The sequence below is a fragment of the Homarus americanus genome, unplaced genomic scaffold (assembly GCF_018991925.1).
Source record: "Homarus americanus isolate GMGI-L3 unplaced genomic scaffold, GMGI_Hamer_2.0 scaffold6317, whole genome shotgun sequence".
NCBI lineage: Eukaryota > Metazoa > Arthropoda > Malacostraca > Decapoda > Nephropidae > Homarus > Homarus americanus.
In genome coordinates this window covers 5,925,725-5,942,185 of record NW_024730668.1, presented here as the reverse complement: position 1 = coordinate 5,942,185, position 16,461 = coordinate 5,925,725, and the positions used below count along the sequence as shown (strand labels likewise).

General features: G+C 39.8%; 1 protein-coding gene across 1 annotated transcript; it reads right to left on the bottom strand.

Moving 5' to 3' along the window:
- Positions 1 to 351: 351 nt before the first annotated feature.
- LOC121867133 lies at positions 352 to 1,544 on the bottom strand (the record flags this gene model as incomplete). The annotated part of the gene is given in 1 exon segment (XM_042366887.1): positions 352 to 1,544. A coding segment is annotated over 1 exon segment (445 nt), but the record flags the coding sequence as incomplete, so codon positions are not given.
- Positions 1,545 to 16,461: the final 14,917 nt, after the last annotated feature.

Below are 16,461 nucleotides of genomic sequence, written 5' to 3'. Positions count from 1 at the left end.
GGGAAGCTTGTTACATTAAAGAAACAAGCATGGTTACGAATTGCAACATGTTTAAATGCTGAGGGATATGGACCAGTATAATGAGACAAAACTCACCAAAAGAGGATATTGCATATGGGTAGAATATTTATAGTAGGAGGATGTAAAGACAGGAAGTTGGGTAGCGTGGCCGTGATGTTATTTACTCAGCGTCAATACGCTTATCTTATCTCGTATGCCAATACACATATATTACGTTCTTAAAGGGACAACTTGTTAAACACCTCTTCGATACAACTATTTATTAATTCACTCAATGACATGGACACATTAATATCACTGTTATATCGGGGTACTAACCCATTATGTTCACTGCTATTAAATCTTGATATTCCAAACTTTCTGCTAGTTCCTTTTCGATGGAGAGCATAGCCAATGCATTCAATCTCTCTTGAGACATAGTTGTTCTTAGATATTTCTTTATTAATTTCAGCTTGGAAAAACTCCGCTCCCCTGATGCCACTGTGACTGGAACTGTCAATAAAATCCGATATGCTATTTCTGCCTTAGGGAAGGAACCATTTAGAGACTTGAGAATCTGAAGGACTTGAAGTGCACTGTTTGTTTCTTGAGGAATAAGTTCTTGGAGTACTCGAAGCTCTGAGAACAGGTCTGCACAATCAATATCGTGAAAATTTCCAACACTCAATGAATTATCCAAAGCTATACATCGCTCTTTCATGATGTAGTCTTCTTTCATATCTCGAAGTTTCTCCAAGTCATACAGGAAACCGAAGTTAGTGTCATACTCTTGCATTCTTTGTAGTAAACATCAACAAAAATCAGAGAAAATACTCCAAAATACACAAACAATGTTCCTGCTTCACATGTTAGGGTATTATATCTTTTTATTGTACATCAACAACATCAACCACATCAGTACATTAGTGGGGTCCAGCACAGCTCACGTCTTCCATCCAGCTGGTATCTGAAAAATAGGGGATGCCGGCAGTACAGCAGTTGTCGTGGGTTGGTCCTTCTTCTAATCCACCTCTTCATCTTCGACTTTCTTCTAATGTCAGCATTGCACTCCTTCTGTCTTCTTTCTTCACATAGCACCTCTAAAAATTTCCTTTTGCCAATTCAACCTATTAGTTAAAAACACCGGGGAAATAAAAAATTTCAGTTTCCAATGTAATTAAAAAATAATAATTATGTACAGTAATGCATAAAATAATAGGAAATGGCCTTTAAGGGCTGATATGCCTTTATTATATTGTCTTAGCTTAAAAATTTTTGTTTTCAGAGAAAACAAATTTCTAAACACCGCAATTTCAATATGTTTTATAGTGAGACGGTCGTATTTATGGCAAATTTTGGAAAAGGTGTTAGAGTATTTATAAGTTAAAGTAAAGTTAAGTTAACCTAACCTAGCATAAATTATCACTTGCCGTGGGCGACCTTACTATTACCGAGACGGGGGAAGCTGCTGTGAAGTCCTCTATATTAGTCAAAATATTGTATCATATATGCTTAAGGTTAAATAATCAAACTCCAGCTTCCAGTGAACTTGTTTTATTATGCACCTAATTCAGCCAAACGGAAGTTTACCAAAACGAAATAATGTAATTGGTGTTGAAAAATTAGAGCCTGCAGTATTTCACATATTATATCATGATCCACTGTATAAAAGGTGTTCTTGTATGTAATATTACCATCCTTGTGATAATGCCCTCCCAGTGAAATTTGCCTCTACCCATTTTGATATTTTTAGGCATAAACCTTCCCTGTTTATATTTTCCAGATAGAAACTCATTTATAAAACTGCTACAAAGTTGCATTAAGTCACTTAAATGGACTTAATTTATTAATATATGCAACCTAAAGTTTTGAGATGATTTTCTCCCAGTGAAATTTGCCTCTATCCATTGGAATATTTCTAGGCAAGAACGTCACTAGTTAATATTTTCCTGACAGAAACTCGCTTATAAAACTGCTAAAAAGTTTAATAAATTACCGTAAATGTGCTTACCAGATTAGTACTAGCGTTAGTAAGATGGGATGACTCCAGCAGCTTGCCTTTGGCAATAACAAATTGACAGGCAGCACAGCTTTTACGAAAGTCGTATTAGGACAGGGAACACAGCTTTTGCACTCATAATATGGGCCGTAAAATCAATAATGTAAAAAAAAACATTTGTAAAATTACCAATACGTGTTTCTTTGTACGTTAATCGTATTGACAAGAAATATTAAATAAAACTAACAAAATAATTATGAAGAGGGTGACGAAAAGCAGCTCATAGCCACCTCTTCAAAGTTTGGTGCAATTAGTTCGTTTTCATGCCAACACACTCTTTCGTGTGCTGCACTAAAAGGTTCTTCGCATTTAAAAATATGGCTTTCGATATGAAGATATTCTTCAAGGGAAGATGTTGTTTAATAATATGGCCGTAAGCCTTCGGTAATTTGGTTAACATTGCATTCGACCAAGGCCAGTTTCAGTGGCCGGTGCCGGGTCTCTAACCAACAAACATTGGATCAGGAGGCAAATCATTCTCTGAACGCTGGCCGTACTGGTCGGACGTGTCAGCTTTGTACTCTGCGACAATACTGCTGATTTTTACTTGCTGCTGTAATGACTACGGTTGTACACATCAGTTAACATAAAATCAAACGATTCATATTACGCTCAATAGCCCCAAAAAACATGTAGATATGCTTTCTTTATTTGAGTCCCCCATCTGAGGAGTCCGTTTTCTCATCGCTTCAGGACGCCTGAGTCCTTCGTTTTCTCTTAATCTTATCGTGCACCCGAGACTTCGTTATTCCTTAGTAATGACACAAAATTTGAAATTGCAGCTGTGGTTGCACATGTTGAGGCAACTCAGATATGTGTGATTACAGTTGGAGCATTCAAGATCAATTGTAAGTGATGTTGAAAGCTTCAACTGTCCTTATTGTTAGTAAAACTTGTCAAGTAAGTGAGTGTCGAGTCTGTCAGTATGAATGGCATATCCTTATATCGTCCTTGGAGATAGCCATGAGTTTCCAAGTGCTACTCAAGTTAGATTATTTTGATGTCCAAACATCAGAGAATCGGATGTTTGTAGTTTAGTTAGTGTCAGTTGTCTGTTTTAGAAAGTCATTAATCTCCTGAAAAGATTCTGTCAAACTCAAAATCTCCAAGACCTAACGGCTCTTCTCAGGAAGAATTCCTTGGCTGTGGTTTGTGGTTTCCTGTAAGTAGAGTGTACTGTGCACATCATTGTCATTCCTAAAAACCCACTTTAATTCATATTACGCTACATAACATTCAAATCCACCGCACTTGTAGAATCTCAGGAGAGACGTGTTTTTCCCATCCGTTTTACACTCAGGATCACTCCCAGTAAGTCCCGCCTTCGAACACAGTTGTCACTACGTTTATTCCACTCTCTACTGGCAAACGCAATCTTGAATTAGTCTGTGTAAATCAACTTTAGTAATTCGCCAGACCTTTGTCAACTGAATGAGTAACAGTTAGATTGATTGTAATTTCTTTCATTGCGTGAGTAGCGATCCCTGGCAACTCAGGGGTATATAAACCAGTGCGAGGCGGGAGGAGTAAACCTTCCGTATCACCTTTCGCCTTCGTTCTCAGGTATGTTCTGTGTTTATAACCATTCAGTTTGATTCAGTCTATTGTAGTGAATATCAGTGTTCATCAGTGTTCATGCTTTAACAGTGGAATTGTCATTCACCAAGTGCAAGAAGTAATATAACGTACATATCTGACGTGGCGAGACTAAAGATTTGTTTGTGACCCACCATGCTTCCCCAAAAACCTCCCGTATCACCTTTCACCTTCGTTCTCAGATCGAGGGTGGGCTTAATTGAAACCCACCGGTCGCTCGGAGCCGGTGGATACCCAGCAGTGGTCAATAGAGGAGTGATGGCGCTGATTCGGCATGATTAATCTGCTCCACTCTACCTCGTGGGCCAAGGACTCCAGACCCGCCTCGTGTCGGAGTGTAACCGACCACAACAGCAGTTGTTAGAGGCGCCAGTGCTATACCCTGGGACAGGCCTTGGAGTTATGGTCCACAGTGTGGTTGTATGTGTTTGTTAACAATTACCCCATGTTGGGTAGTGGACCCATGTCGGTGTTTGTATCAGTATTAGCGTGTTGTGAGTGCATCTCCTATACACTACCAACAGTCTGTGAAGCATCATATGCCAGTTGGTCTTATAACTGGATGCAATGAGAAATACCTAGTAAGGTGGGAGAAGTAAAGTAAGCTGCAAGGAGTTGCCATGTAACTGTATTGTGAGTAAGGACAAGGAACTGGTCCGGCTATGTAATGTAATGTGACACCAGTAAGAGTGTGCACGGTAAGAGTGTAATATCTGAGTAATTGCTGTTGAGTAAATAGGAAAATAAGGAAACAAGTAAATAAGAAATACGGAGTGCAATGAGCCCACCAGTTGAACCTTGTATTTATATGTTAATAATATCTCTTTTCCCCTTTGATTTTATATTAATAAACTTGTTCAATGAGTATTTTAGGAGTATTCATTTCTCCCACAGTAGTTACCTTTATTTCAGTCCAAGGGACCCTGATATCAGAATTACACTACCCATGTGCCTAGACCATCGACATGCTACCACAAAGAACTGAGGTTAGGTTGTACCAAAAATGAACTGAAGTAAGTAGAAAGAACAAGTGAAAGAACTAAGACGTTGTGGTTTCACCCTTCTTTCCCCTTATCGATCTGGTCAATGAAAAACCTAACCCAATGCCTAGTCCACTCTTCCCGCTACCTAACGAGTTACATACTGTCCAGAGGGGGTCTGGTGGCAGCGACCCTTAGATATTAAGATTAGAGTTAAGTATTTCCCCTTAGAATTAGTGACCCCAGTCTGGCAGTATAAGAGTTGTCAGTGCGTGTTTAACGTCCATTTCACTTTTTCCTGACAAACTCAATTTCTGATTAGATTATAGGGATAGACGTGGAAAATTAGCCTGACCCGTGACACTGACGTTTATAGCTCAGTGTACAGCGACCGAGTTGAATAGGATTTCTGTTGTTGGTGAGATTAGCCTTTCTGGTATGGATGCTAGGCCGGAACTGCCCCAGGCTCTCATATATACGAATGCACAAGGAAAAATCACCCATTAGTGACTCCTCCTCAACGCACCTCCAGGTATGTGAACGATTGTTTCCCGCCGCCATGTTAAGTCAGTTTAACTTAGTCGATTTTGTGAATATCAGTGTTCATGTTTTAAAAAGAGTGAAATAATCATGTGCCAAGTAATTCGAGTAGAGTAAGTGTCGTCTGTATCGTCGCCAGACGTATGTTATGTATAGTTGAAGTTAGACCATTTTAACACGTTAGTGACTCTTCCTCAATGCATCTCCAGGCACTGTCTGTGTTGGCACCATTACTGAGGTTTGGTAGTCGCCTATGGGCAAGATGGTTTTTGAAGGATGTCTTTAATATGGCGAGATAAGAATCCAAGGACAAGATTACCCAGAGAATGCAGTGCGGAGACACTGTTCCAAGTCTACCCCTCCGCGCGCTCCTTGCGAGCGAGCTTCGGCGGTCTGTGGCGGAAACAACTCCTGCAAACAGTTGACTCAGTCTTGTGACTCTTGTCCGGTCCATTGATCTTGGTTATATGTATTGAGCATTATTGGTATCTATGATTGGGATGATTAGCAGGGTTGAGTATTAAACCCATGAATGTTGGTGTTACCAGTGGTACTGTTGTTATAGGAGTTCAGTCCACCAACCAGGTGTACTACCACTGAATGCTAGTTAAAGTGCCATTTTGTTCATTCCGAATTAACAGGATATGTTTAATAATATCTCAATTTTGGATCTTGTTGAGTGTGTTATATATTCATCTGTAATGACAATGAAGTAATATAACGAGTGTGCAATGTTGTAATCAAGAAATTAATATCTATTTGGCCATGTGTAAAGTAAGACCTAAGTGGTCCAGTCTGGTCTGAGTGTAATAAATTAACATCTTGTTCACTCCCTATGTTAATAAATATTGTATAATTAAACTACATGTATCACGGCTCTATTCCTCCTACACATTGGTTCTCAGAAAATAACTAGTAACTCACGTGTCTAGAAACTCGCTAGCACGCTACCTAACAGTTCACTAAGATACGTTATATTCTAATATAAGTCCGGGTGGTGGCAGGCTACCGTTGTAAGTATACTAAGTGTTATAATAAGAATGACATGGTTTCCCAGACTAGTCCATGGTTTCGAATATAACTATAACAAGATACATACTTCTAGAGAGAACGACATAGAATATGAAATTATTAAACTATGTACACCAGAAAAGATTAATATAAAAGATAGATATGAGCAAGAAAATAAGTAAATAAGTATATAAGAAAGAAGAATATAAAGAATAAAAATATATTGAAGAAAAATAACAGAAGAGAATAAATATAAGAAACATTTGAAATAAGATTATAAGTTTTGAAGAATAGATTGAAAAAGAATAAGTATGAAAAAGTTTAAAGTAAGGAAAAAGTCCGCCCCTTACACTGTCTAAAGGCCCGTCCACACAATCGAGCAGGGCCCGGTGGGCACGCGCTAAATGCCCGTTATCTGGCAAAATTGGCGGGCAAACCAGAGGATTGCCCGTGCCCGTCGTTGAGCGAAATTATGGTCGGCCTGCCTGGTTGTTTGCTGCCGGATATGGAGCGATACTCTGCCAAACAAAGGATAAAACCGGAAAACCGACATTCCTATAATATTGGCATTAATATTCAACATTACACAAGCCTGCAATATAAAACACGTGTTATTATTGGAACCTCAAGTGACTGTCAAAAACAGCTGATCACTACGCCACCTCTGACCTCGGGGGTCAGGGTCATCAAGTCGGTGAGGTATGAACAGAGATACTGACAGAACGTATGCTATCACTTTGTAAAACCTGAGTTAAGTACTGCAAATGTGATACGTATATGTTCCCTGCTCGGTCCAGATGTCCAGTGTATAACCAAATAAGCTTATGCAATGTACATTATTGGCGTGACAATAAACGGGAGATTGTTTATGTATTATATAATGAGGACATTCGTGTGTGTTCTTCGTTCCTGCCGCTCTCCTCACTCTAGTCCCATAGCTTCCTGTCTATGCATATCATAATTCTAACATTATTCAATAAATTTTTATGTACTACAAATCTCACCTGCAAGTAATCTTCCTTGAGTACTTCATACATGGCTTGACAAGTTGCAGGTATTATGGGAGACAAACTTTGTTTTGAAATCCTCGTTCTATACTGAAGTGACGTGTAGGTGCACCCAGTTGAAAGATATATGAGCGTTGCCTATAGACGAGCCTCTGTAGATATACTCTCCCTCATAGTGGTATCCTGTTTTTTTATATATGGTTCCACATTTGCTGGAAGTTTGTAAAAGGTGTTGGGATTCATTCTCATGTAATTGGTGAAGTCTTGCTCATGTCCATCTTGCAGTTCAAGTAAAATCGTGGCATGACTTCCCAATACTTTTCTTCGACCTAACCACTCTTTGCACCATTCCCTTTTCTGCATTTGGTTCTTCATTTTGCACATAGCAGCAATTATTATAGTACACAACGCTAGGGCTCTTCGCTTTAAATGTCCGGCGATTATTCCTGCGACACACCATGATGATCGTACCGCACCCGCCACTGCTGACCACCTACTAGCTACCTGCGTCCGACTATGACTGCCGCCCCGTGTGTACAACAACACACAGGCTTTGCCCGGTAAATGGCTAAAGCCCGCCGAGCACTGCTCGATCGTGTGGACGGTGCTTAAGCCTTGCACCTTGCCTGAGGCAAGTGGTAGGCAGAAACTTGTGAAGGCTTTGGCTAGAGAATAAAAGGTTACACTATTGAACAGCATAGAAGACGACCGGCGGCTTTCAAGTAGCGTATCGGAAGTAGAGGATCCGCTGCCAACAATAATGGAGGTGACAGACAGTTTTCAAGAGGTAATTGATAAGAAAGAAAAGAAGAGGAGGCGAGAGTTGCCGAAAAAAGTGGAGGGACCTGATAATGATGATATTATGAATGATGAGAAGAAGGGAACGGCACACGCAGAAAAAAGCAAAAATAATTCAACTAGGTATAAAACGCAGCAGGTTGATCGAATGAATGAATCATCGTGACAGTATCTAAGTAACGAGCAACGCAGGTGGTAGACACAGTTCAGGGAGGAAGAGGTTTAACTTTCCACGTGATTTACGCATGTTATTCTATGAGCGAATGCTGCGCGCTGCTACACCGGGAAGAGGGCATAAAGAGTTTGAACCATTTCGTAGAAATTAAACCTCCCTACTATAAACAAAAAGCTTCGCTTCTCTAAAACAGAAAACAAAAATTCATTAAAAAGATGAATGACCAAAGGACACTATCCTTGGCCTCTCCAACACTTGTCTTCTTGCCCCTTCTTTCCACTCTTATTAAAACAAAAGATACGTTGCTCAGCCAGCTCCACAAGAACCTGGCTAGAGGTCGTCACCCCTTCCTTAGAACAATGGCTACTGCAAAAATAATCATATTTTTAACTAAATGAAAAAGGCTTGAGAGCTCAAACTTAATCACTCAAGATGTAAGTTCAAATATAATTATTATAATCTCAGCATATCTGGTTGAGTTCGGATACTGTTAATCTCTTACTTTCCTTCAATTTTCCTTCCTCTTTTACCTTGTCCTAAACCAGTCCCCCCATCCCCCCCTACCCCAAATTGCCACCAAAGTACTTCCAATCCTAAGCCCTGCCCTCCCACCCTGTATTACAAGTAATAGCCCTCTACCTTATCTACAGACTTCAAATCAAGTCAAGATGAAAGGTCGTAATATTCCTATCTGATTGTAGCTGGGGATGAAGAGGTAAAGTTTTTAACGACGACGGGGTTTAAGGAGGTGATAATGACGATGCCTCAACTTACAGAACAACACACCAAGGTGATCGCCTTCATATACCCGGTTATACTGGATCCTGACATTCTTCTTGACGATACACGATTCGTATGGGCAAAGTGACACAAAATCCGGATGAGAAGAAGAACCAAGTGGTAGCCTTGATGAAGGGAGACGCTCCTGAAAGGATTTTCAATTTTGGAATAAGATAGAGGAGAATTGAAAAGTTTACTGAACAATCTGTTTTGTGTTGCAAGTGCAGCAGGTGCGGCCATATGGCCTGGAAATGTCAGGGTGAATGTCGGTGTCGTTACTGTGGAAAAAATCATAATTCATTAGAATGAGGAAATAAGATAAAGTTCGGGCAACATGTTGTGACGTGCAGTAGCAATTGTGGCGGCGCTCATAATGCAGGTTCCTCAATTTGTAACAAGAACCCACAGATAACATAAGAACATAAGAATGTAGGAAACTGCAGCAGGCCAATTGACCCATACTGGGCAGTCCCGTTTATACCCAACCCCTATTGCTCATATAAGCATCCAACCTATGTTTGAAGCTATCCAGCGTATTCGAGTTAATGATGATATTTGGTAACTTGTTCCATTCATCCACTACTCTGTTTCCAAACCAGTGTTTACCTATTTCACCCCGAAATCTAAATTTGTCTAATTTAAAACCATTGTTACGAGTTCGCTCCTGGTTGGATAGTTTGGGTACCTTTGTAATGTCCCCTTTGTTTAGCCCTGACTTCCATTTATACACCTCTATCATGTCGCCCCTCACTCTACGTCTCTCGAGGGAGTGCAAATTAAGATGCTTTAACCTGTCTCTGTATTCAAGGTTCCTGATGCCCGGGATTAGTCTTGTCATTCTCCTCTGGATTCTTTCTAAGGACTCTATATCCATTCTGTAATACGGTGACCAGAACTGAACTGCGTAATCCAGGTGAGGTCCCACAAGCCCTAGATATAATTTTGAGATGACCTCGCTAGTCTTGTAACTAGCACTCCTTTGTATGAACCGAAGTACTTTATTAGCCTTGTTACGAGCAAAAACACATTGTTTGCTTGGCTTAAGATTCCTACTTATCATTACTCCTAAATCTCTCTCGCAGTCGGATTCCAAAATGGCATCGTTGTTCATCTGGTAACTGGTTTCCCTGTTTACATCTCCAATACAGAGTACTTTACATTTGTCCACACTGAATTTCATCCGCCATTTTTCCAACCATTCGAAATTTTTTTTTAGATCTTCCTGTAGTTTTGCAGAGTCCTCGTCAGATTTAATTACACATCCTATTTTAGTGTCATCAGCAAATTTACTTATGTTGCTGTCTATGCCGATATCTATGTCGTTTATGTATAGAATGAATAATAATGGTCCAAGTACTGAGCCTTGGGGAACTCCACTAGTGACGTTGCTCCAATGTGATTTAGTGCCGTGTATGCTCACATGCTGTTTCCTGTCCTGTAACCACACCCTAATCCATTTAAGGATATTACCTTTGATGCCATGCCCTTCTACCTTTCTAATTAGTCTTTCGTGGGGGACTCTGTCGAAGGCTTTGCTAAAGTCGAGATATAATACATCATAATTGTGCCCCTCGTCCACCGATTCGAAAACTGATGAGAAGAATGTTAATAGATTAGTTAGACATGAACGCCCGCTTGTGAAGCCATGTTGGGAATCATTGATCAACTTGTGCTTCTCCAGGTGGTTTCGAAAAGAGTTTGAAATGATTGATTCTAGTAATTTGCCTACTATTGATGTTAGACTGATTGGGCGGTAGTTAGAGGATAGTGATCTATCTCCCTTTTTGAAAATCGGTATTACATTCGCTATCCTCCAGGATTCTGGTACTACACCTGTTTTTAATGACATGTTAAATAACTTTGCTAAGGGCATACTAAGCTCTTCCTTACATTCCTTTAATACTCTGGCAAATATCTCATCGGGAGCAGGTGACTTATTAGGCTTCAGTTTGTCTATTTGCTTATTAACATCGTTACTAGTCACTACTATCTCGCTTAATTTGTTTTCTTCACTATCTTTGAATAGGGTCGGTGCCTCGGGTATCATGTTTAAATTTTCGGTGGTGAAAACTGTTGAAAAATATTTATTCAGATTATTGCTCATTTCTCCGTCGTTATCAGTTAGCTCGCCGGTATCTGATTGTATTGGTCCAATCTTATCTTGTGTTTTAGTTTGATACATTTGGTAGAATCCTTTGGGGTTTGTCTTCCCTCCCTTGCTATCTTCAGTTCATTATTTCTCTTTGCTTTTCTTATCTCGGTCTTAACCCTACCAGCCAATACCTTATAATACTCCCAGAGGTAAATTTCGCCACGATTTATCCTTCTATCTATAGCCTTCCTTTGGCCAATAATGTTCTGTAAATAATTATTTATCCATTTCGGGTCATTGTTGTCTGATTTGAGTTTTTTGCATGGTATGTTCTGCCTTTGTGCATTAAATAACTCGTTATTTAAATTGTCGTGGAACTCGGCAATCTCAGATCTCGTTATCAGGTCGGTGTCATCTGTCAGGTTCAAGCCCAAGCTTGGTGTGCGGTGTCAGAGCATGGGGGAAAGGCAACAGCGAGAAAAGGAGGAAGGGCGAGGAGTTGCAGGAGAGACAACTCTACCTTCAACTGAGGACGTGTGGAGGAAGAGGCTGGAACAGAGAACACGTTGAAGGTAACAATAATTGGGGCAAGGGCTGCCGAAAGTTGTTCCAGAAGATAAGGTAAATGACTAGTTTTGTGATGTGTATGGTGTAGTAGTTCAACTCAGGCAAAAAATTCAGATGCTTAGAGAAAAGGTAGTGGACAACCAGAAGGTAATTGCCCATATTTGTGAACATAGAAATGTGGATGTTGAACTAAAAGGAAAGAAGGTTGAAAATAATATTGATACATACTGATAAACCACCTTTGTTATGGGGGACCGGAAATGTTAACATAAGGGAAGAGATAACCCGCAAGTGGGGTTTCATCCCATGAGTATTACATGATAAGGTATTAGCTCGAGTGAAAGAAGTAATGGAACAGTTTGTGAATGTGAGATTAAGATTAGTTTCTGTTGTTAATAGGGGAAATGCAGGACACTAGTTTAAGTATACTGTCATGGAATGTTAATAGCTTACGTCCTAGGACCACAGATGTGCATGCTTATGACTGTTGTATAAGGTGGATGTTATGGCCTTACAAGAGACAGGCACGGAGGATGGTATATGATGAATTTACGTGATTGTCAATGTTTCTGTTTACCAGCTAATAAATGAAATAATACCAGAGGCCTGTTAACTTATGTGAGGGAAAATATACCGGTTGAATTAGTAATAGCTGGCAAGCAGAATGGGGTTGAAAGTTTGTATGTTAAAATCTACGTCCAAGGGAGGTCTACTGTATATACTGTATATTGTTAACATCTATGTACAGTCAACCAAAGATGCATTGACCCTACCCTGGGTCTATTGATGGCAATTTTACCTGACAATACTTGGTAAAATAAGGCTGTATGTAATGATGATTGTGATTGTTGGATTTTTTCAGCTGTATCACTGTCAGGATAAATATTAAACACACCATAGATAATATTTTCATAATAATAAACTATTCATCATTATTTTAGATCATGAGAAATTTTCAAATGTTCGTATATTTGCTTAAATAATGAAGAAAATTATATTAATGAATTAGCAACTCTACTGCAACCAAGACACACGGATTAGGGAGGGGATAGTGCTATGCCGAGGCATAATTTGGTATAATGTTTGTAAACTAAGTGCTTTGATTATTTTGTGTCCCAAGCATGAGTTATTTTGGCAAGTTTAAGGAGATTTGCATGTATATAGTGATGTATTACTTATGTAAGAGTATTCTAGAATGTATAGCATTATTTTTTGTTATGATTTACTTCATATTTTGCTTCGTACAATCCTTTTTTCCCGAATTTTTTGAAATATCACCATCTGTTTTCACTTTTACTTGATTTTCATCATCACTGCTGTTAATTTCCATTTCATTTTTCACCAGTTTGTTCTGTTCTTTTTTGTTTGCATCATACCTGTTTATGCTTGGTGACATATTACAGGTAGCCTCTACAATTTCCTCCATTCTATCCATGTTTTCACATCTTGCCACTTCACACTCTGTCCCCGTCATATTTGTTGCTTCCGCGTCATCTGCTTTATCATATTCCGCATTTTCACAAGATATTTTACCTTTAGTTTGATCCACATTATTCCTCTCTGTATGTATTTCGGCCTCACATGTAGTGGAGGTTTCTTGTGCTGCATTTTCTGAACAATCTGGGTGTGTGGTACCTTCTGGATCTACAGCATCCTGGGATATAGTCTGAACAGGCACTTCTTCCCTTTCTACCCCATGTCGGGTTGTTGCTGGAACCTGACTTACTGTGACACTTTCTACTCCTTCTTTAACACCTGCCCTTGAGCTGTGGATCTTACCAGAAAGTTGTATCGCAGGGAAGTCTTCCTCATTAAAAATGTTCACCTTACCTAATTCCTCGGTGTGACAATCAATTGCCAAATGACCTTCATGTCCACATTTATAGTAAGTTTTCCTCTGTCCAGCATAAAGGAAAGTTAAACTATGGCCACCTACTGTTACTGATGATGGAATGTTGTTCTTTAAATTTACCTTGAAGGTTCTTGTTCCATTCAACAGTCCGGCCGCTGGTTCTTTTGTATACTTGTTTAGCCTCATTCCTTCCACTTTACCATATTTATTTATGATGTTCAATATAATTCCATTTCCCATTTTAAATGGAGCACCTTTAACTGATACATAAGTTAAGGTTTTACTGAAATTCATCACTTTAACAGTCTCATCACTGTTAGGAATTCTTATAATTTTTTCTTCATATTCTTCACAAAATTTTTCAAAAACAGTGTTTTCCCCAAATTTCACCACCACTTTATTGTTTCTTAAGAGTTGAAAGCCAACTATTTGTTCCTGTTTTTTTTTTCAGTGTGGAAAAAATTGCCTCACATACATTTTCATATTCAGGTTTACCTGAACACAACAGTCCGATAGAGTCTTTTCTTCTTAAAGGGGTTGTGTACGTCCCCATTTTGGCTGTTTTTACCACGTCACTTGCATATGGTGTTCTCGGCCTGGTGAGGTGGCCGACCAGTGCCACTAGTTTTCCGAAAAAAAACTGGCAACGTCCACCACCAACAGAAAATTCCTTTACACCTACTTGTGCACTATGATTTCATGGGCTTTGAAATAAACTTTCGGCTGTCAAAGGCAGCTGCAGCAGCTGTATTTCCACGAAAAAAAACCTATGAACCTGAATTCAGGAAATATTGGAGCAAAATATTTCAAATAAGCCAGGAAGACAACCTGAACTTCTGTATGAACACCGAGCGACAAGTAACCAATCGCAGGACTCACACAGCCCACATCTGGCAACCAAGTCCCAACATAGACATAAACACTCCTGGCGATTTTTCCACACTGATCAAACCAATCACCGCAGAGGAAATACACAAAACAATAAACAGTTTCAAGAACAAGGCCTCGGGCATCAGTAAAATAAACAAACCCATACTCCAGCATCTACCAATCAAATTGATGCTCCAACTCTGAAACATTTTTAATGCATCACTTGCCTCTGGTTACTTCCCAAGGAAATTTAAAACAGCAAGCATCAGACTTATACCAAAACAAGGTAAATCCCCCACTCAAGAAACACCGAGAAAAGTCTTAGAAAAAATCATTAACCACCGACTGAGAATACACCTCGAACTTGAAGAGAAATACAACCCCAGGCAGCACGGATTTAGAAAACACAGAGGAACCCATACAACTTTAGCCCTAATTGACGAAAACATAGCAAACGCAACTCACAACAGAGATCAATGTAACGTAGTATTAAGGGACGTAGCAAAAGCATTCGACAAGGTCTGGCACTTGGGGCTCAAATACAAAATTAACACCCAAGAACTTCCCAACAACTTTACTTCCTTTCTTTGTAACTTCCTTGACAACAGAGAGGCCAAAATTATCATTGGCAACCACATAGGCCCAAGCATCAAGTTATACAACGGAGTACCACAGGGAAGTAACCTCTCGCCAACACTCTACACAATATACACGGCAGACATACCACCCCCTACACACGGAGAATACATAGCTTAAGCTGATGACGTCACCCAGATCATCCGACATCCAGGCAAGGGCAAACAGATGATGGCACGAAAAACAGCCCACGCCATCGAGCAAATATACGAATATGAAAAAAAGTGGAACATATAAGCCAATACACAGAAACTAAAGATCATACACATTGCCAAAATAAACCCAGCACCAATCACAGTCAACAGCGTACCTATACAATACTCCAACGAAGGCAAAATTCTGGGACTCACAATAACAAGAACAGGCATAGCAAAACGCATAACACAACGCATAACGCTTGCCCAATCACAACTCACAAAACTACGAAGATTTAGCAAAATGGACACCAAAATTCAACTACACCTATTCAAAGCACTTGTGCTCCCCCACCTGGAGTATCCACCAATACCACTCAGCACGATCAGCAATACCAGCCAACTTAAACTTCAATGAGTACAAAACAAAGCTATCCGTAGAGCATCAAAGCAACTCCCTCCATACACCGATCGCCGGGAAATTACCGAAGACTGGCGGTACAGCCAGTAGTAATTCGACAACACATGTGGTGTTTTTACTATGTAACAATGTCATGAGTGTTTCCCACCTGAGGGTTCGAGCCAATCGCAGGGACCTGTGAGGGTGAAAGCCTTAGACCTAAACCAATAAGAGAACCTGTGAGACGTGACGTCCCTTTGTGGGTAATGCATTTTGAAAAAGACAGTCTAGTTTTGGAAAGTCAAGTATTTGGTGCGTGTGGGTGTCATCTCATATTGCCGGGTATAATGTGTGTACAGCCAGAAACCATAAGCTCTGACCCACTTGGTTGAGCGAGAGGTGAAGCTAGGGTGGTGTTTCTGGTCAGCGGCTCACTGCAATGGCCCCGTGGCCAGACACAGGTTGAACAGGCGAGGCAATAGTTCAACAAAAGTATGCAGGAGAGTTCCACCTGGGCACCGCGGACAGAGCCAGGGTAGCCAGTAAGTCTCCATAAGAATATTTGATGTTAATGGTATTGGTATTAAAAATAAAACTGATCATGTTAACAATGTAGGTGTAAGAAAATCCTCTTTTTAGTCAGTTGTTCATTACCATTTCAGCATAAGCATTAATGTCTTAATAAAGTGATAAACCAAAGTTACACAAACTGAAACAACAATAATTTATATTTCAACAAGTAATATTGACAACTAATATGTCCTTTAAAACTGATGTTAGGAGTAATATCGCAATCAGTGTAGTAATTAATGCGATGGTGTATGATGGTGCTTCTCTGTGTGGTGAGTGTGATGATGGTGCTTCTCTGTGTGGCGAGTGTGATGATGGTACTTCACTGTGTGGTGAGTGTGATGATGGTGCTTCTGTATGTGGTGAGTTTGATGATGGTGCTTCACTTTGATAT